This window comes from Sinohyriopsis cumingii, chromosome 11, assembly GCF_028554795.1.
Source record: "Sinohyriopsis cumingii isolate HCF-2022 chromosome 11, ASM2855479v2, whole genome shotgun sequence".
Lineage (NCBI taxonomy): Eukaryota > Metazoa > Mollusca > Bivalvia > Unionida > Unionidae > Sinohyriopsis > Sinohyriopsis cumingii.
The window spans coordinates 67,863,086-67,886,681 of record NC_142971.1 but is presented as its reverse complement, the minus strand read 5'-3'; the positions used below and the strand labels follow the sequence as shown (position 1 = coordinate 67,886,681).

The window sequence follows — 23,596 nt, the reverse complement described above, 5'->3', positions numbered from 1 at the left end:
TTAGACAAAAGTATAATGAATGAAATCGGCTTTTACAAAGAGGATTATGAAACTTGTTAATAAAGTTTCATATTTGTACATCATACTTTTCCCAAGAGGTTGATATATAAGTTTCATTTTAAAATGCTATTCTTTTAGGATAGAGCACCTTTAGATGGAGCTTAAAATGGTGGGCAGGGTGCAATACCTTCCTTACATGTGTCTGCATGTCATGATCACTATCTTGGAAATTTCTGATAGATGTGAAGCAAACTTAGCATGTCCATAAATCAGGTTCCCATCACCTCTACACTGTTCTCTAATTTGATATCCAAGTTTGTTTCGCTGTGCAATATTGAATTTAAAGTCTGATATCCAAATACATTTGCCAATCATACCTGATCATACATGTCATGCATATGGATTTACTTACGGATGTCCATCTGGATTAAATTGTTGAGATTGTGTAAAATACCACTCAAGATAGACAAAATTATATAATTTTTATAGCATATGTACATTATCCAAATATATTTTCTAACTATTAAAGCAGTCATTTTATTGATTCATATTACACAATTTGAACTTACTGGACTTAGACCGATTGAAAAATTACTTGCTAGAATGACGAAGCAAACACGACTTTATGCGCAGTGATGTTTGGTAGGTATATTTATATCTGCAATTAAGTTTAATGAATTTATGTTGTAATTCCTGGTCATGTGATGCAATTTGTCCTGAATTAGTTAGAAGAATCCAGAGTTAAACTTTTATCATACTAATTTTTTTCAAAGGATATTTCAGTATCTTTTGTGAAATTGTTGAAAAGTTTTTTGTTATTTTTAAGTACTTGTGCTGATTATTTAGTGTAACATAACCATATTTTTGACGGTTAAGAAGTAATTTTTTGCTGTCATTTTTTTCAGCAATGGCTCAACTGAAAACCTCTTGCACTAATAGCTTTTCATGTTGTTGTTTCTCATTACTATCATCTATCCCCAGTTTTTGCATATTATTATTATTCCAGTGTAATCAAAGTTTTGTGGCATACGCATATTACATAGGTTCTGACAGGCAACTAATAATTTTTTCTCTAAAATGAGACACATAGTCAGCAGGCACACATGATTTGAGTATTACAGGGTTCAAACAATGGTATTGCTAATGCCAAAAGCATGGTAACAATATGTTGATGGCAGCACAGCAGGTATTGGTCATTTCCACTGGAAACAATTGTATGCCTTCTGTAATGCAGCAGATATTTCATTATGTATGGTTGTTTATTTGTTGAGTTCATCAAGGAGAAGCTTTAACTAATTTTCATATAGTCCAATGGGTCATGTATGCACATTTACTGATATAAGTTTAATATATAATTTGTAATTTATTTATAGCAAAGTTTATTCAGTTGTGATTTTTTAGTGATGTACTCATTAATTGTCAAAAAAAAACTTTCCTGACAAAAATTATCAATCGCTATGGACTTTGCAATGGCAGTTCAGCATTACACTGGGTCAAGAAAGTCAATATTGGATTGAACTATTACTAATGCAGGGAGAATTGATGTACAATCACGTGTACAGTAAGTCGTGTGCATCTTCATTCATCTACTGTGAGGATGTTCAGCTATGAATTGGATAGAGGAATACCATACAATAAGTTTTATTCTTAGCTTGTACATGACATTTCTTCAAAATGGAAATTTAACATGATGTAAATTTAACTAAAATAAATCTGAATTGATATGCATGTTTCAAGTCTTTTACATGTATGAAAGCACATACTTGATTGGGAAAAATAGGTATTATATCTGAATTGAATAAAAGGTACAACATACCATATAGAATAAATATATGAAGTTACATAATTGCCTCAAATTTATTGGACATGTGTCCGGATTTTCATTTCCTGCCGTTGTTTTCCCTGTCTTTGTTTATAAATGACGACATTGTCGTATCTCTGTTAATGTTTGTAGTACATTTTCCCAACTGCAGGCATGTTTGCTCTTACATCATGGCACGCAGTAAAACTGGTTTGAACAAGATCACCAGGCTAGCTTGACTGTGCCTAAAAATGTTGATGTACATTACCATTGAATTTGCCGTTAATGATGATCTTTCAAGGAATTTATACAATAATTTTCTGTGGAATTTTGATGACAGGATGCGAAATAAAGTTAATAAATGCCATTTAAAAGTATGTGTAATCAAATTCTCCAAAATGACACCAGTAGCTGCAAAAAATGACTTAGAGTGGGTACATGTGACATGTGCTTAAGATGGCTTTATTGCATTACGCTTTAGATAATTTATGTTGTCTGCAATTGTATTTGAACTTGAACTAAGCCAGGATATGAATATAATCATCTTGCTTTTTAGTTTTGATACATGTCACAAGCAAACAAAGATCCTGTCTACCAAACAAGCTGCAGCACACCAATATCATTACAACAGTACCCAGAAACACATTCGCTACTATAGTGTCAACTTTTGTCCATCACATTCATTGCTGATCTTTTTTACATGAATGCCATTTTATCATGGCTTAATTGATCTGAAGGTGTGCAGACACTCATCTCTAATCTGTTGCAATGGTGTACTGGTTTGATAGTGGTGGTATCATTGATGGTGTCAGTATGCTTGATATTGCTAGATATGGAAATAGCACCATCTTCAACGGAAGTTCCAAAACTATCACCAAGTGTACCAGAAATAGTGACCTCTGTGTGAAGGTTCTCAGACTACATACTTTTTTTGGCCTATTACTATGTGAAGAGCATTCCATTTTCAAATGTAACTTTTGTTCTGTTGCTGAGATGAGTGATAGAGAGTGGTACTTGCACTGAAGGAAAGGTTACCATTGAAAGTGTTTTGAAAAATACCCTTTTGTCATTCAGACCGCTCCAGTAGCCTTATGATTGGAGCGGCAGCCTCAGATGCAGGACATTGTAGGTTCGAACCCCGGCCAAGTCATACCGAAGACTTACAAAAATGGTACTAACAGCTGCCTTGCTTGGCGCTCAGCATTAAGAATTAGTGTTAGGACTGGTCGGCCTGGTGTGAGGATAATGTGACTGGGTTGGACATCATGCTACATGTCTGCGGCATGATGCCCCAGTGCTAGACATCACTAAAAACTGTCACACTGCAGACATCGTAGTGATATGACTGAAAAACTGTTAAATGTACGTTAAAAATCTAAATCACACACACACACCCTTTTGTCATTCTTATCATAGTTGTGTCAACTGCAACACCTGTAATTCTTATGGAAATACTAGGACCCTTGGAACAGAGCACTGTTCGACAGTTGGCTACTACCTCCATAGCAATCAAGACTCAAATAACTCAATGGCAGGAATACACCAGGAACTTGGAAATTCAAACAGAAGTCAGCCTCCTGGACATCACACGAGCCAGTGAATGTGCCAAAGCTAAAGCTGAAGCTAAGGCACAATCCTTGGCCCAAAAAGAATCAGAAACAGAAGAAAATGAAGATGAAGAGGAGGCTGAAGATGAAGTAAGTGGTTCTAACAATGCAGCTAGCCTGGAGGAGGATGTTGACCCAGATATATATCGACTGATAGATCTCCAGTTGGAAACTGCACAAGATGACTCACAAAAGCAAATTGCTTCATCACTCCAGTAAAATACATTGCCTAGAGACAGCTTAAAACCAGGAAACTGAGACTCCAGCAGTTGCAGTTCGGGATGCGCATCCTCACCCAGTTTTATGAGGCATACCATCAGCATCCAGTAACTACCCTGATAGAGGCTGCTGAACAAATGACTGCATTACATGGGTTTGAGGCATTCCCAGAACAGCGGCTCGATGAACCACAGAGTGCGGTGGAGATAAAGGAAGTGGAAGACCACTGCCACACTTTTGGGCTGCCGTCCTAAAGCCCCTGTAATGGCTATTACTAATCAAATGCCTCAAATATTAATGGTTTTTACTTTGGCTTAGAAACCCGATTCATTTGAACTTACGTCACATATTTGATCCTTTGGTGACCGTTAAAAATTTCACTTTTTTAGACTAATATAGACAGAAATGTATTTTAGTCCCTCTGACTAGTAGTTGATTAGGTTAATATTAGAACTTAGTACTCTAAATTTAATTTATTTTAGAAAAGATAGGAAAATTTGTTAACTTTAGTTGATGCATGACTCTAATTACGATTGTGGCAAACACAGAATTGGCAATAGGGAATACCCATTAGTATAACTGGGTTGAATTCGACTTTCTAGGCATTTTAGGCACTACCCACTGTAGCTTGGCCGCTTATACCGGGTCCCTTTGCTCCCCTCCCTGTCTGGACTGGAAATAATGAGTGCATGTTGGGTCTATTCCCAATCATTTCAGCCATTAAGCAGGTCAGGTCATATGGGACTTAATTGTACCACGATCTGTGGCTTAATTAAAAAGTAAACTTTGCATTTACGCATGGGTGATGAAGCTCTTTTTCCTTCACCCATGATCAGTTAAAAAATCTGCCATTGCATAAATTAACCAGTCACACGTGAACAATTCAGTGCGCAAGTGACTTTAATCCAGATAACTAATTAACGGTGTGGTTAACCTAGTTGACCTGTCAACATGTACAAGAATGAGCTCAGTGAATGATTTGAAAGATGCATGATACTGGATGGTGGATGTGGAGTATGTTGTAGACATGCTTATTAGAAGTATCCAGTCAGCCTGGACCTTGTACCAAAGCAAGCAACAGCTCTAAAAGGAGTTGGTAAAATAGCTGATGGAGGAAGATGGATTTGAATATTTCAGAGTGGGCAAATTGAAGGAGGCTGTTGATTTTATGGTGAGAGTAAAAATTTTTTACAACAGATAGAGGAATGGGCTGATTGGTCTTACCCGCCTTTAAGTAGTATGTGATGGGGATCAATGTACTTAAACAAAGCTGAGAATCTTGTGAGAAAAGTCGTGGAAGAGAAAGTTATAAACACAAAGGCTACCTGGGCAAAAGAGTGGAAGAAGAAAGTTATAAACACAAAGGCTACCTGGGCAAAAGAGTGGAAGAAGAAAGTTATAAACACAAAGGCTACCTGGGCAAAAGAGTGGAAGAAGAAAGTTGTAAACACAAAGGCTACCTGGGCAAAAGAGTGGAAAAAGAAAGTTATAAACACAAAGGCTACCTGGGCAAAAGAGTGGAAGAAGAAAGAAAAAGCAGACTTTGACTGGTTGGATGAGAATTGGATGAAGGTGCAGGAAACATTTGGAGCTATGGATGCTTGAAGAAGGTAACAAGAAGATGAATTTCCCACAATGATGGAGAAGATGGTGAAAGAATTGGAGGAAATAGAAAAATCCCAACAGCCCTTTTTTTTAGCTACTCACTTGCCTTGAAAAGATATACACTGCTGAAAACATTTTTGTCTTTGTGCTGTATAGGTTTTTGCTTTTTTATATTGTAACACTTACTACTTAACCCCATAAACACTTTTGACCCTATAGGTACTTCTGACCCCCAAGTGCCGTTCCCATGTTAGTTTCTCATAGGACTACAAATTATCATGGTACTTTAACATGGTGACTCCCACTGACTCTCGAGTGCCATATATAACTGCTTAGGTTCAATTGTTTTGTTTAAATTTAAACATTTATTTACAAGTCTGTAGAAACTTTTCTTATCACTGTTGTTCCAATTAAAAATTATTTTCTAGTTGAAAATTTCGACATCTGTAATTAACTTTTAATCATTCATGTAATGAAGAAAAATGCTGCAACTTGCTGAACGCAAACAATTCACAGTTTGTAACAGCTGTCAAACTTAGTTTGCAATAGAATTGATCAGAATTGCTGAGTGCAGTTGAAATCAATGTGGCATGCTAATAGAGGAGTTTAAGATTTGCCACAAAATGTGAGTCTGATAGGCTTAAAATCATATAAGTTTCTTTTGAGGGCAACTAAAATCATTAACATGTTCAGAAAAATACTAAGAAGCTCAATGTTGTGTTTCACAGCTGACTTGTTTTGAAATGCTACAGGCTATGTTGATAATAAAAAGCTAGAGTTCAAAGTTTAAAAACTATAGATTGTAAACTTGCCTGTTCTATAGTAAAGATAGTGATATATAAAATGCAAGTCTAGCACATTTCTTTTCTTTCTATAAGTTGATACGTTTACACTTTCCTTTTTCAATTTTGCACACAGTTTTGATTGTTTTGGATTGTTTGGGACAAAATTGTAAACGTGATGAATCAAATATTGCTTGAGGTAGACATGTATAATTCAGTAGGTATTCATACTTATATTTATTAAATTCTCATGTTATTATATACATTTTCCATGTCTTCATAATGTGTTTAAACCTGCTTTTATTTTTACTTCTCGGTTTGTAATGCAGCAGTGATAATTTTTGTTGATAAACACAAACCTAACTTTTATTTATTGCTCCTCGTTTACTTTTGATTTTTGAATTTAGAAACCGCTTAAAAATATGGCAACGATTGCCAGAAGTTATTATTTTTAGATTAATATTTTTAATAATAATATTTTTAATAATAATAATTATAACTAATGCTAACGAAGTAAGCAAGGTGTTATATGCAATGAAAATACTTGTAATGCATTTTACTGAAAATTATAAGAGTGGATTAACTGTCAGTAACTGTTCCATTGATCTTAACTCCTCTTAAGGGATTGAATTTTGAAATCAGCATTTAAATTTTTGTTGACAGGCCCTGAAGTGGTGCTGTATCATGTGAGTAAAATGTGGACTTTTTCAGAGCAGCCTTGATCTCACTAGGCTGGTAGTCACATTAGAAATTGGAAGATACAGCTCTGGCTATGCTTTCCAGTTTCTATCCGACTAACGATAAAGATTGTACACGAATAAATTATAACACCAAATGGAAGACCGGTGGGTTGCATACTTGCAAGACAACCACTTGTATCCTTCTTAGGCATGACAAGTCTCTTGACAGCTTTGGTTATAAAGCAGAAACAAAATATGGAGGTCTAAGGGAGGAGGGTGAAAATGACCATGACAAATTGTTTTTCGTTCCCTTTTTTAAGATGCTGAGTTTAGTGCACTTTTATGTCTACACAAATAAGTTACACATAAGGAGGTTTCAATGTTGATCCATTCCTTCACCTTAAATAATCAAGTAGTTTAAAATTGACTTTTGCTGTGATGAAAATTGTAAGGCAATACTGGGATTGTTTACTTTGGTCTAATGTGAAGCCTTGATTAGTACATCACGCTTCATTTAAAAGGTATTTGCTCATTTTTTCATGTAGATTCATTCAAGGCAACTTTAAAATGATGACGAACTGTTTTATTATATGTATCCTTATTTGTAAAAAATGTTTAATATTAAGTAACAGGATAATGGCATAGAGAATTACAGATTTTTACAATAACACTTTCTTTTTATGATTTATGTGGGAAAAGTCCCCTTGAATCCACATCTGGATCCTCCCTGCTGGCAATTCTCGTATCTTCCAAGGCCCTAGAGTACATGAAGAATCATTTCATCACAAGCCTCTCATGTTGTGGAATTTGGTATCAAGAGAACGGGATCAAATGGGTCCAGACTGTCCCTGCCATATGGAATGACCAGGAAAAGCAGTGCTTGAAGAAAGTGGCATAAAAGGTATTGGTCCGAATCCAATACATTTTAGCTCTACTGTGCAATCTATGTTAAATACTATTCAGGACACACATATTGCAAAACATTATTACCTGAGCGCTGAGGAAGACCAGTCTGCTTGATCGTAGTTGTACGAAAATGCAGTTTTTGCCTTTTTTGCTACCCCATGGGTCCCCAAACACCTGTCCTCGCCACAAACCCCTTAGACAAGCTACCCCCTATGTGATTGTTGTCTGTGGTTCACTTTTTGTGTCGCTGGGGGTGGAACCTCCAGGTGCAAACACACGTGACGTGAGTGAGCCAGTCATAGGGGTTAGAGTCTCGTACGGCTGTCCGTGTCACTCAAAGGGCAGCGAATAAGGCAAAAACCCACTTTCATACTACTCTAGTCTACAGAGAGAGAGAGAGAGAGATATGCGAACTCAGACAGGCAAGTCTTCGGTAGCGATCGATATACGCTTTCTCTGTAATGTATGTGATTTTCCCTTTGTGATAGCATAGTTTCAAAATCGGCTGCACTGATTATGTTATCCTTGATTTCAACCAAGTACAATCTACTGATCGTATTGAGACTTCCATGTGTTGCCGCAAGCGGGAATATGGTTGCATCGAAATTAACTTGCTCGCGCCACTAGAGATACAGGTTACTATCGAAACAGTTCAGGCTACAATACTGATAGGCGCACCTACTATGGTTGATGTCTTGACTGTAGTCACACCAAGACAAATAGTTTCTGCCGCAACAAGACCATAAATAGCATATATGACTAGAGATGCACGTTTCTATTACAGGATCAGTGCGGTTCTCTTGGTAATTTCATCTTGCAGCTTTTATTCTGCTTTGATTATTTTTTACTCTGGCTAATGATCTGTCAAAGTTCTTCTATTAATAGTACTGATATGTCTCTATGGTCACAATATTAAGTAACAGAAAAGAAGCAAAAGCAGCAAGTTTTGTAAAACTTAACAAACAATTTAATTATTAAAGTGATAGATTAAGAAAATGTGAGAGGAACTTAAGTGAAATGAAATTAATCCTAAATAGTCCATAGAAAGGTCTACAAAAGTCCGATAAAATGAAAAGTTCTTTATAAATTTCAATACCTAAATGTAATGGTCATCCAATTGTCGCTGTCAAGATCAAGATGGTGTTGTTCAGAATTCCTTCGAATAATATATAACTGTCCCAGAATAATATTACTGTCCAAATAATGAGCACTTTTATAACCACTGAACAGTCCAAACAAATCTTAATCGTCTCGATAAAAAGCTAAATACAACATAAAACACGTCTGCAGACTTATATCAGGAACACAAAAAGTGTGAATGACTTTAGAAATCGGAATGAAACTGCTTAATTTTAGCAGTATGTACACCATATACTTCGACTGTACTTCGCATCAGACATCATCAGCTATCTTACACTATTGATTTTGAACTAAGCATACTGACGTTATTATTCTTGAAACTTTCATAGCCCATCAGTCACTGAGAAACTACGCCATAGGCGCCATTTTAAGTCTTATTATTGCGAGTATTGTTTGTAATTGTCAACCGGTATGACAGGAGAGCTAAGGTTCGCCAGTTTGAGGTGAGAGATAATGTGTTGTTACTGTTGCTGCATAAGCACAAAACACTGCAAGTCTCGTGGAGAGGTCCGTACGTCTTTTCAGAGAAGGGAAGGGGTTGGAACTAACGTATACGACACCATAACAAGGATTGTTGTTGTTGTTGTGGGGTTTAAAGCCATTTTTCAGCACATGATAGGCCATGCTTGGCGGCCAGTATTAATGGTGGAAGAAGTACCCGGGAAGAACCACCGACCCACGAGAAAGCTACTGGCAAGCTTTCTCACATACCCACATTGGCCGAATCCTAGACTCGAACCTATGCAGACAGAGGTGAGATGGTAGTGATCTGTAATGGAGAGCGCTTTAGACCACTCGGCCACTCGGGGCCCCCCATAACAAGGAGAAGCTACACCAGGACAATCTGCTAAAGAGGTACATGGACAGGGAGTCATCCACCAATTTCGTCCTTGACACGAGCGTGACGGAGGAAACCGAATGCAACACGGAAGGAGCAAACATCATTCTGAGTTGTCTGCTGACGAGGGAAGAGACACCCTTAGACGTGAAGTCCGATCCTACGTTGACTAGGGATCTGCAAGACGTGGTAGAAACGTAGATTGCAGATATGCTGAAGTGTTAAATTAACATTACTTACATTGCAAACCATGTATTTTATCAACCCTCTAACTTATTTCAAATTAACTGCGATGTTCTATTTGATTTCAGGGCTTTGAAGCAGAGAGTTTGTGCAATTGAAAGTGGCGGAGTGCGTCTTTCTACTCCAATATACTCCAGTTCACTAAAATACACTCTAATACATCATTGTGAAAATAAAAATCATATTTATATTGTTGTGCTATTAGCATACTTAAACACAAATTAAGTCATATCCTGTGAAATTATATATATATATATATATATATATATATATATATATATATATATATATATATATATATAAAATCAGTTACTTCCAGCGTTTTACTAATGATGTGACGATGGGTGTAGTTATATAATCGAAATCTGGTTTGTAACTGCAGTTGAATCGGTGTTAACTGATAATAATAATAATAACAATAATAATAATAATAATGAGGACTTTGTATAGCGCTTAATCTTTAGAAGCTCTAAGCGCTTTACAACATTAGACAACACCTATAACATAAAAAACATATAACGATATGATTACAAAAACAAACACCATGAAATTAGAAAACATAAAAAACATGCTGAAAATATTTAAGGTAGGAAACATTATTAGGTCTTTAAGTTTGTTCTTGCAGTCGAAATAAGTGAGTTTTGAGAACACTTTTGAATGGGATCACAGTCTTTGTGTCTAAGTTCAGTGGGCAATTCATTCCATGTTGCTGAGTCCTGGTATGCAAAAGAACGCTGGACATATGATTTTGTTTTCATAGTGGGAATAATGACTATACGATTGTCAGAAGAGGAGCGTAAGTACCTTGCTGGTGTGTACACATGGGTGAGGTATGATAGGTATGTTGGACTAGAGTCCGGCTGTGGAACGTAGCACAGAGAACAAATTTTGTGCTTGATTCTGGATCGAATGGATAGCCAGTGTAGGGTACAGAGCAGCAGGGAGGTGTGCTCTGATCGTGGTACTCTAAGTATGATCCGAGCAGATGTGTTTTGAACTTTTTGTAGTTTCTGGAGTAGATATTGAGATGAACCAGACAGAATTGAGTTACTATAGTCCGGTCTTGAAAGTACTAATGAACACACAAGTGTTTTTGTGGCATCAACTGAAAGATACTTGCGAATGGAGCTGATGCGTCTCAGCTCAAGATATGCAGCCTTGCATATGTTCATGACATGTTGGTGCAATGTGAGAGTACTGTCCAGAGTAACACCTAGGTTTCGTACTGGTTGTGTGAATTTAATGTTGGTGTTGCTGATATTTATTATTTGAGGTAAAGGATGTGAATGAGAAAGTCTTTGTGCTGTGATCAGATTGGCCTCAGTTTTATCATCATTCATCTGCAGCTTGTTACATGTCATCCATGATTTCACATCAGAAATGCACCTCTCTACACCTTGGATGGTAGCATCAACTTCAGTTGGGTGGCTAGATTTGTATATTTGGGTGTCATCAGCGTACAATTGGTGAGACACTGGATGATGATCTATGACACTTGAGAGTGGCTGAGTGTATAGAATGAAGAGAACACGCCCAAGAACAGACCCTGTGGAACACCACAACATAGATCAACTGGGATGGAGTGTATTCCATTTGCAGACACAATTTGTGTCCTGTTGACCAAGTAGGACTTGAACCACAGTAAGGCTGTATCATGAATGTCAAATACATGCTGGAGACGGTGAAGTAATATATCATGGTCTATTGTGTCAAATGCTGCAGACAAATCAAGGAGGGTGAGGACTGGAATCTTTCCGCTATCCAAAGCAGAGAGAATGTCATTAACTACTTTTAGAAGAGTAGTTTCAGTACTGTGGCAAGGGCGATATGTAGATTATACATTGCTAAAAAGACTGTTTAAATTCAGATAAGATACAAGCTGGGATAGAACAACCTTCTCTAAGATTTTTGATATGAATGGGAGATTAGAAACTGGGCAGTAGTTCTTTAAATCGTTATGGTCTAGTGTTGGTTTCTTCAGCAGAGGCTTTACAATGGCAGTTTTGAAAAATGATGGGAATTCCCCAGATGAGAGAGAGGTATTAATAACATCAGTTAGTGAAGGCAAAACTGGATCTATGCACTCAAGCAGCAGTGATGTTGGAATTGGATGAAGTTCACATGGCTTTGGTGCACTCATTATCAGGATTGTGCGTACGAAATCCATAGAGACAGGTTCAAATGCTGCTAATGGTTGCCACTCAAATTCTGTATCCCAACTGCATGGTGAGGATGAGTCAATTGAAATTGTGGTGTCAAGCTTATCTCTAATGGTTTGTACTTTGTTACGGAAGACATTTGCAAACATGTCCAGAAGGTCGACTGGAGAGAAGGTAGTTGGAAGTGGTGTAGATTTCTTCCTTGACATTATCTTGTTAGTAATCTCGAAAATGTCACTATTTAGATTTTTATTCTGGTTTGCTTTGGTTTTGGCTGGGGTATTTTTCTGCATGTCAATAACTAATATATTCTCTTTGTTTATCAATATATATATTTTATTACTCATCAGTATTTGAGTTTTATTATGTGCGTGTATCTGTGTTCATCAACTACGTTCTTAATCAATGGCTTAAAAGTGTATCGAGTACATCAGGAAGTATGATTATGGTCGAGATTTGTGATAGTACCAGATTATGTGCAGTTAATATATTCTCACGCAATTATAATCATTCTATAAATTGTTTAAAATAAAAATTCTGTATGTATACAAAATCTAATTTAGAATTTCTAATCTGCACATACAAGTACTAACATATTTAGAAGTCAGTTTAACTTCTTGTTTTTGCCCATTTATTTAGGCGTCATTTTCTTTGCCCAGACTTCCTTTCAATTCTCTTTGCGTTATTTAGCAATGAAAATGTCCCGCCTGCCGAATAAATATTTCTGATTGTGTTTTGGGTTTATTGTCTGTTGGGACATTTTTAAATGAAGCCTCTCTTTGCTTCTTTTATCTCTAAGACTGCACTAACACAAAATAGTTCTTAAAGTTTTCTGAGTGTCTAAAGTTTCCTTAGCAATAGGTTATCAACTTGGTCTAGTTTTCCTATAAGCTCTGGGGCAGATTGTGGTTAACTCTCCTCTGCAAGTTTCAAGAGATTATTTATTGATTCAGCGTTATTGTAAATAGCTTTGCATCATATTCCTTCTGCCTTGGTCTAAAAACATACTGGTCAACACAGGATTTGTAGGTTCTGGTAAACAAATTTATAAAATCTTTAAGTATTATGCATCACTATACAAAACCAATAAACCTAAAGTAGGGGTTATCGCTAGCTTCCTTTCTTCCCAGTCTGCCGAAGGATCCGTCGAGAGCCTTCTTTTTTCCTGCAAACCCGCTGTTCCCAAAGATCCGGGGCCTCACTATGATAAACCAATAACGTCCTTCGAGCAAAAGTCACAATCGACCGCAACATACGGGTTGCAAGAAACCCAGAGTTCTACAACTTTCCATAACACAGATACAAATATAAAGACTAATCCGTCTAGAATACAAGACCCTGTTAAGTATAAATACAATAATCTACATTACGCATGCGTGCAGATGAACTGGGTATAATTTAGTGCAATTGAATATAAATACATGCCTGGGTTGGGGGTAGATGGAACCTGCCTAGAAGCCGTTCTTGAAACAAAACAAAAAAATTTTGAAAAAAATGTTGACAACATTAAGTATTTTAATTTGCTATAAGCCAATTAGGAACTGATTCCTTATGATATTAGCCCGAACGAAACGTCTATATGCAACCTTCAAATTCTTTCGTAGGTGGTTCGATGCCTACATTGATGCTTCTTCATACATTGTGAACCATTTTATAAGTTATACAATTATTGGAGTATGTTGGAATAAAAAGATGCACCCACCATCATAAAAGATGAAATGTAGTGTGTATTCTAAAGGGTAACTGAATCTGCAACCGAATTCTTTCGACCTTTTTAGTATCGTTAAAAATATTAGCAAAATATTTCCCATACAACCCCAATCGCAGTACTTAAGAACTCTCCACGAACATATATTGATCATAATAGGCTGTACACCGTGTGAACGTTACAACTGCAGCATTCATTTCCACACAGATTGCAACCGTCTTCCGGTCCATATTACAGAAATCACAGTGTTTCTAACTGTAGGTACCAATTAGCATCTGGCTACTTTGAAAAAGCAGCATCATTCTCTAGCGCCAGTTTCAGTTGCACCAACATTATAGATTAGGGTGTCGAAATGGATTTTGCAAGATGCGTTTGTGTGCCAAATCATCTGAGATAAGTTGACTAGATCCATTTCTATGGCTGAATTTCCTAATTGTGTCTTAACATAATATAATGATGAAATTTATTTAAAGATTATTAATGTTTTTGTTAATGGGTTGGCATCACACTGGCTTATGTCTTCATTAGTAAACAATGCACACTGTTCTTAATCAATATCAATTATGGCAAAGTATTCTCACATCATCCCGTTTGTTTCTACCTCCCTACCGATTTTAAAAATAGAAGGCATCAATAATATATATAATGCATTAAACTTAGTCATTTCATTCATTCATTTATAAGTTCTAACCTGGTTGTCGCCAGGTGGACCAAACACTGCCAGCTTCTTGTCGCTTTGAATCAAAAGAGAGTTTTTTTAGCACCACGGTCGCCATATTTATTTGGACCAGTCTATGTTTTCAAGCAACACATTTTATATTTACTTCTCTTTGAACACGTGTATGCAAGAGTTCCTCCTATTGATTTGTTTAATTTGTTTTAGAAATATTAAAACTAGTCATTGCAATTGTTGGAAGCAGACGACACGGTTTTTACCTAAAAAGACTATTCTAGAAACATGAAATGGACAACGAGCAGTCAGTTTGCTTGTTTATATCAGGAGCTTCTGTTAGCGTTCTATCGTAAATCTGCTTATAACTGATACTTTTATAGACCAATGCTCTGCTTTTGATATAAATTTATGATTAGTTTGGGGTTTTTTTAATAAAAAAAATACATGAAGGGGTATGCTCTAAAGGTCTTTTATATGCATTATTCATATTCGCATTATTATTATTATTATTATTATTATTTTTAATTTTTGCATTGCATTGCGTCTCATGGCTAGGCATTCAAATTTATAAATCATTACACATTTATTTATTCTTCTGTCTGATAAGCATGTACTCTTAAAGTAAATCATCATGATCTGACTGTCATGGTTGAACATGATATTGACTACGATGGAAAAATGAAAACAGGTAGCAAAGTAAATGGTTTTTGATCCGATGATATACTGCCACATTATTAGATTATTGGTAAGTTCATGTACCCCTTCTGAAAAGTGGAAGAACTGGATGGGACATTAAGCATTCACTTCCACTTCACAGCTGCCAATTCGATGTTCTTTGTAGTCTCTGATCGGGTCCGGAAATATTGTAATGTCTTTGTACCTAACTAAACACTAAGTCTTGTGATGTCACAATACATGCCATATTTTATTTGCTATTTCTTAAAAAGTAGTGAAGTTGACTGAAAGCTACTTGTATTCACTTATAAGTCCTTAATACATGTTAATTACTTAAATTCTTAACCAATGATACCTTTCTTAAAGGTTTAAGTTCAGTTAGTAGAATGTCGAACTTTTAATTCAAGTGTTACGCGTTAAGCTTGTCCATACAAACCTGGATTGATGTTGTGTTTCTTGAGCAAGGGACTTTGTTACCGTTGTCACAGGATGATAATAACATTGATGAGCTGATTCGCCGTACAACACCAAACAAACAAACAAATCAATTATTTGGTTTCTAGATTAATCAAGTAATGAAGAAAACTGCATTGAGTCAGGATGTACGTTGAATAGCTTTAACTGTACAGCGATGCATTGGAGTTATTCGAGTCAAGATTTGCATACAGTTTAAATCTCTATCTCCAATATGATCACATGCATAGGAAATCATCATAATTTTAGAAATTAGGGGAATCGCAAGACTCCTCTTGTTGATGGTACCGAAGTATACATAACCTAGCAACAAAAGTCAAGCCAACCCAGAATGGTAGTGTTTTTTATACTGGACCCTATTTCACCAGAAGAGACTTGCATGAATGTTGTAAATAGGAACACGTAGTACACAAAACAAAAAAGAAGAACCATGAACTCTACCAGTGCCTGAACAGGTCTTGAATTCATTTCATGGTATAATAACTCCCGTTAACCATAGTGCAGCAGTTTTTAGGCTATATACATGCGTATAGCTAAAACATGCCTGATACTGTAAGAAGTATTATTTTTACAACGATGTTTTTTTAAAAGCAGAATGAAAGTCGGGATACCGCCATTTTTATCCTCCTTTGGGTCCGTGCCAATTGTCTTTGCCTCTACCCCTATGACATATGAGCCACTGGATACTGGTTTTATATCTTTGAAAAATGATTATACATCACTCATATTATAGCTCAGCATCTTCAGATATTTGTACCTCAGGACAATGTTTGAGAGAATTCCATATTTGATACAATTTGGCTTAGCTTATTTCATATCATTCTTGGGCTTCTAGTGCAGAAACAGAACAACATAGGCGCTGTATTTCCTTAAAATCTCAAGCGAACGGTATATCTCTGTAGATGGTTTCAGACTGATTATTTTATTATCGATTGCAACTGAATGCAGTTTACTAACTGTACTGCGACTGCTTTGTGTGGCTGCCAACAATTCAGAATAGATGCGTAATCGTGAATACAAGTCGGATCGAAATTACTTTGCTAGCACCACCAAAGACACCATTCATTATCGATAGAGCTCTGACAATAATGCCAATTGTTGCATCTCGGATGATTGATGTAGCCGTGATTCCAGTCACACCAAGACCAACTGACGTTACTGAAGCAAGACCGTCACTAACATCGACGTCTAACCATTGCATTTCACGATCAGTGTGGTTCTCTTAATAATTATATCTCGCATCTGTTCCACTTCGATTATTTTTTCCACGTCGGTAAGGGTCAGGGTCCATCATAGTTCTTTTATTAATAATACAAGCGCGTATTTTAATTGCATGAAAGGCAGATCTTGGCCAGTCTTATCATCGCGCGCAGGTGCAATATTCGCAAGTACGTCTAGCTAATAATTTCTATTTACTGGCACAATTGTAAAACCTCTGTCTCCTGAATACCTAAATCTCCGGCGATTGTGCTTTGGTGGTCAGGTGCCTCTTTCATATAAAAATACTCTGATTACACTAGCACCTTTTACATCTAATGATCGTCTTTGCCAATAACTGGTACCGAAACAAGTGCGTCCTTACTGAATAATAGTCGAGATCTTTTTTGTCTCAGCTGAATTTACCGCTCCTGTGGCCTAGTGGTTAGAGCGTCCGCCACGTACTCAGGAGGTATTGGGTTTGAACCCCGGCAGAGTCATATAAAAAATTTATAAAATGGTACTAATAGCTGCCTCCCTTGGCGCTCAGCATTACGAGCTTAGTGTTAGGACTGGTCAGTCAGGATAATGTGACTGGGTGGGACATCATGCTACAGGTCTGTGGCATGATACCCTAGTGCTAGACATCACAATAAATTGCGCACTGCAAACATCATAACAGTCTGAATGAAAATTGTTAAAGCTACGTTGCAAATACAAATCACACACACACACACACACAGAGTCTCAGCTGAGTCAATAATGATGTCGAATATTTAATGGTGAACGTAACCGTGGTGGACGCAGTAGTAAATACCACTTCGCCATTGTTCAAAAACAATCCCAGAGTGTTTTTGTAGCAAGAGCTACAGTCGACGCTTTGGGTTGATGATTCCAAGCTGGCCTTGAGTTGGTTGTACTACATCAGGGTGGTTCCAAGTGGCAATTTCTCATGTACCTTTGTTAAATTATATGATGGTTGGTAACACAACTTTGACATAGATATTCATAGACAAGTGGAGCAAAATTGTTATTGATGTCAAGATGTTCTGTCAGCTGATCAAACATCTATTTGTAGTCTGTTCCGCAACTTCTTCACCACGCTAGGATTCCATTACTTATATAATAATGGTAAAATCTTACACACAGCATGTGAAAGAAGGCTAAGAACCATTCAGTATAAAACTTGATTGCTTCGAAGTGAACTTCATAATACTTGTAATGCAACTGTGTAAAAATTATAAACATCATTACTGCCCGGCTTGGTAATTTGTGATATTATAATGATATGATGATCACCAACATACCACTTATCATTCATCAGCATTCTAATTTGACCCCTACGTGCCTCTAGTTCCAGTTATTATAAACAAGTATGAACCGGACTCGCGCACCTTTGACTGTTAGGTCCATCAAAAGTGCATCTAACAAAAATGTGAAAATAGGTCGACCATTGGGTAATGTTACCCCGTAATCTGGTTGCTCCTTTTTTTATACTAATATTCATATTATTGCGCTCCATGACGTTACTACACGTGATGCAGCTCCTTAGTGATCTTCTGATCCACGTATTGTTTCATTCCACTATTGCCAGTATCAACATCGTCTTTGATGAATGTAACCGACACGCCAGTATCTCTGATTCCACCTTTGTCAATGATCTCAACCAGGCTCTTTACTGTAAAGTTGCCTTTCAACGTGACAATAATATCTTGAATTTCCACGTCAAATGTTTAAATTTTAACTATTTGATCTTCGAAACTCACAAGCTCAACTGGATCGACACCAACACCAACGCGACTTGTACACTCAGACATTTGGTGGCAAATCAGATCTACATCAGCACCGTGTCATCAAGTTGACTAATGTTCGTAAATGTTAATAGACGGTGTATAATATTAAATGTAAAATCAATAAGTGTTTATGGTGTTGGTGGAAAATCCAGTGCTTCGATGACAAGATGACCGCATATAGGACAGTCTAACTGGCATAGTAGAATAAAACAACGACATTCATCCGTGTCTATTTAATTAATAACCGACTTCAACGGTACAAGTCCATACGAGTCATGATGCAAACGATGCTGACGTGTTACCACGTATGCAACATAGTGAGTGTCAGGTGCTGTTGTCGAATTAGATTGTTTCACATGTGCGTGGCACCATCGATGCAAGTTCATCTCGCATAAAAACATCGCGAAAATGTTCGACTTTGCCATCGCGAATAAATCAAGATTGGTTAAGGAACGGGCCAGCGACGTAATCAACTGTGACCAGGTATTCGAAGACCTCGTGCCTGGTAAATGAAAGCTTTTTCCTTTGTATGCGACCACCAACTGCCTATTTTCAAAGCCATTCCTGATGCAGTTCCGACAAAAAAATGCTTCAATATTTGCTGACAACAATGATGGTGTTGTTGTTGTTGTTGTGGGGTTTAACGCCATTTTTCAGCACGATAGGCTATACATGGCGGCCAGTATTAATGGTGGAGGAAGAACCCGGAAAACCCCGGAAAGAACCACCGACCCACGAGAAGCTACTGGCAGGCTTTCTCACATGCCCACATTGGCTGAATCTTAGACTCGAACCGCCGCAGGACAACAATGATGGAATGGCTTAAAGGAATTGAACTATTCCACCAATCTTTTGCATTTGTGTCAACTCTGTCTTGGATAATTTAAATATCACTGAAGTGTTGTTGTGTTTGGTATCATTATGATTGATGAGCGAGCTGTGTTTGGGTTAACTACAATGCGACATTTACAATCAATGTTGGAGGAGAAATTTTCAGTGTCACTCCACAATTGTTTTTGATTGCGTTCTTGATTTCTACAAGTTGCATTTCAGCAAAATCGATCACCCTCATTCCACTGCCAACACCCTCCAGCAACAGTGTCATGTCGGAAAACATCACAGCATAACATCAATAATTAACAATAACGGGAGCTACACGTGCATGAAAATACATGTCAACAACGGATTGTACAATTCCAGATGTTCCATTTCAAAATTCTTAAATTAGGTACAACTTACGAAGTCTTGCTAAGAACATTGCAGACCTGTGTCGATGTTTTGATGTCGGTCCACGTAAAACCATAAATTATGATATGCATGTGCTGCAATGTGAGGAGAGTCTGCTGCATAGTCAAACCGAATTGCTAAAGAAGGTTGTTGATGATCTTGTAACCGTAACGAAACTTCTGTCACTTCTAAGGTGTCAAATATCTTGCCCTGCTCACGCACGACCTATGTCGAATTTGCATGGGGAAAAGCACAACAAATTGATTGGTGACGCTCTTCTTAAAAGACAACTCTATTACTTGAACAGTTCAAGAATTGTGTCAATAGTGACATTAAGACTTATCTTGATGAGCATAGGGTCGAAACCTTGGAAAATGCTGCTCGTACTGCTGATGGGTATTCCATAGCTCATAAAGTTTATTTTCTAAGCAAGTCTTTTACTCAGCAGTCTCCTGGTAAAAAAAAAAGTATTTCAACTTAATATGGGCCCTTCTAAATTTAAATTTTGTACAACTTTTGGTAATTAGGTTTCCGATAAGAATGATTAGAAATATTTATATATTCCTACGTGTACTTATTGTAAGAAGAAAGGACACTTATTTCTAATTGCCACAAATTGAACATTAAGCATCAGAATCAAGACAGAACTATTCCAGATGTTCTTATTTATAAGAGGTCAAGGTCACGGTCATGTATTGAAAGCGATACACTTGTTGCGTCTAATAAACCAAAGTCTGAATTTATTATGGTAAGTTATGAACCATTCATGTGGAAGGGTTCAATATCACTCATGAGTAATTTAGCCAATCCCATCCCTATTAAAATTTAAAGGGACACGGGAGCTTCTCAGATTCTTTTCTTATCATGTATTTTGCCTTTTTATGAGAAGTCTTCTTCTAATGAGAGTGTTTTTACTCAAGGAGTAGAGTGCGGCTCTGTTACTGTTCCTTGACATTATGTAAATTTGTCATCAGACTTAGTCTCAGGACCCGTGACAGTCAGAACGGTAGTGTCTTTACCTATTGAGGACGTTCATTTATTACTGGACAATGAACTAGCTGGAGATAAGGTTGTGGTTAATCCACTTGTAACAAGACTTGTTTGAATCAGAAAGTCAATCCTACTGAAAAAAGAATTCCCTGATTTATACTTAGCTTGTGCAGTTACTAGAGATATGGCAAAGAAAGCCTTTGAGAATGATGTTGATCAGGAAAGTATTCCTTTAGCTGACACATGCATTGGTCGGGCTTTTGATGAGGTCACTTTCACTCTTCTTTGGATCAATCAATAGGTATTGATCACAGTTATTCTCTTTTAACTACTCAATCTCTTTAATCTAATCAGGCTGACAAACGACAATCACTTGTCGTCGAACAAGAAAAAGATCATGAGATCTCTTTAAAAAGGCCAGTAACGACAATGAAGCCACAGAAGTGCTTGTTTGCTATTTCATTACAATGGGGGTCTTATGAGAAACTAGAGACCTCCCGAGGTACCTTTTGGTGACATATGGTTAGTGAAACATCAAATTGTAGTTCCAAAATCGTACAGACAGGAAATTCTTAATCTGGCCCATGAAACTCCTTTGGCTGGTCATTTAGGAATTAATACAAATTATCGAAAGTTCTTTAATCACTTCTATTAGCGAAAAATTTTAAGTGATGCTTGTAAATACTGTAGATCTTGTTATACTTGCCAAAGGGTAGGAAAACCCAATCAGAAGATACCTAAGGCTCATCTGCAACCTATTCCTGCATTTGACGAAATGTTTGGCAGAATAATGGTAGACTGTTTCGGGCCCTTATCTAAGACCAAGTCGGGTAACAAATACTTGTTAACTATAATGTGTGCGTCAACAAGCTTCCCAGAGGTAATTCCTTCGAGAAATATTAAAACTTAAACAATAGCAAAAGCCTTGATAAAGTGTCTTACTCAATTTGACCTTCCCAAATCTGTCCAATCTGATCATTGGTCAAATTTTAGGTCTGGTATTTTCCAGCCAATTATGCTTAAACTTGGCATCCAGCAATTCATGTGAAAAGTGAAATTATGGTTTGACAGAGCTACAAAGGAGAGAACGTTTGAGCCTGGTGATAGATTTATGTCTCTCTTGCTCATTCTTCAAAATTTTCAGATTAGGTATCACGACCCTTACAAAGTTAAGAAAATGAACGAGTTAAATTATAATGATAGTACTTCTGAGATGTAAATAATTTAAAGGAGTACCAGTATGTTGACAAAGATAGCCAGGTTAATCATGCAATTAATTTAGTTGTACCTGTCCCACTCATCGAGGATTTAGACGAAGAAAAGCAATCAGACTATATTGATTTTGGAGCAACAAATCTTCGGAATTCAGAAATTATGAATAATCTGGACCAGAAACGTCCACATTTGCAACAACAAGAAATGAATGAACTTAAATAGTTATTACTTGACTTTGAATTCTTATTTCCAGATGTTCCTACAAGAACAAACAAAATCTACCATGACGTTGAAATTGTAAATTCCACACAAGTTAAACTACACCCGTACAGGATAAACCCTCTCAAACAGAATATTTGAAGAAAAAAAAAGAAATACACGATTTACTGGGAAATGATTTCATAGAACCGACTAAAAGTGACTGGAGTTCACCATGTAGACTTGTTCCAAAACCAGTTAATAATTTCCGCATGTGCACTGATTATAGATTTTAACTTAGATTCTCTTAGAACTGTTTAATAATAGAACTTGTTTTTAATTTTTGGATTACAATTTGGATATTCGTAATACCGCCATTTCTTTTTTCTCATTTCTTTCACTTTGTATTCGAGGGAAATAAACTATTTGTTAAATTTTACATGGCTTGTTGTCTTCACTCTTTTCTGTTACTTATTTTAATAGCATAGATTTGTAACAAGAAATTAGGCGATAGTCCTCGGGATACAAATTTTGGCTAACATATTTCATAAAACTTTGTGACATTTAGATACCCCTAGTTTCGGAATTTTTAAAATCCCAAGTATTATTTCACATTTTATAAATCTTCGATGAAATTAACACGCTGTTTTACAGCATCAAACGTAGAGAATTTTTTGTAATACTACCCAGGAGTGACTGGAAATTTTGAAAGTGGAATCACAGCTAAAAATGTAGGAATTAGAGTTAGGACAGGTTCAGTTTCATGTAGAAATGATAAAGATGCAAAAAGAGAGTGAAGCTAGAGAAAGGCAATGGCAGAAGAAAAGAGGATAGGCAAATGCAAAAGCAAAAAGAAACAAAATGGAATTTCAAAATAAGGAAAAGAATTCGAGCTGGCAAGGGAAAAACACTACCCACTTTTGATTTGTTTAAAGAACTATCAAGTTAGCAACCCTTTTCTGGAAAAAGAAGTATATCAATATGTTGGCCAAGAGAGTACTGGATTCTATTATTACAATGTGTACTTACTGATAAAGCTCGTGATATTTACATTTCACTGTCATTACAGCAGAGTGCTGACTATGATGTGGTTAAGGACTATATATTGAAGGGTTATGAGTTGGTACCTGAGGCTTATCGACAAGGTTTAGGAATTCTAGAAAATCAACTGACTAGCCCTATGTCGAATTTGTATGGGGAAAAGCTCGACAACTTGATAGGTGGCGCTCTTCTTAAAAGAAGAATAAAGATTGCGAAAATCTCTAACAACTCGTATTACTTCAACAGTTCAAGACTTGTGTCCATAGTGAGATCAATACTTATCTTGATGAACATAATGTTGAAACCTTGGAAAATGCTGCTCGTAATGCTGACAGGTATTCAATAGCTCATAAAATTTCTTTTGCAAGCAAGCCTTCCAAACAACAGTCTTCTGGTAGAAACGTATTTCAGCCTATTACAAGCCC

At 36.7% G+C, this 23,596-nt stretch overlaps 1 protein-coding gene across 1 annotated transcript; it reads left to right on the top strand.

Annotated features, from left to right (window-relative positions):
- Positions 1–2,386: 2,386 nt before the first annotated feature.
- LOC149788622 (uncharacterized) lies at positions 2,387–22,569 on the top strand. Its single transcript, XM_089974704.1, has 2 exons — positions 2,387–7,595; positions 22,186–22,569. The coding sequence occupies exon 1, from the start codon at positions 3,247–3,249 to the stop codon at positions 3,625–3,627; it is 381 nt and encodes a 126-aa protein (XP_089830830.1). The 5' UTR covers positions 2,387–3,246; the 3' UTR covers positions 3,628–7,595; positions 22,186–22,569.
- Positions 22,570–23,596: the final 1,027 nt, after the last annotated feature.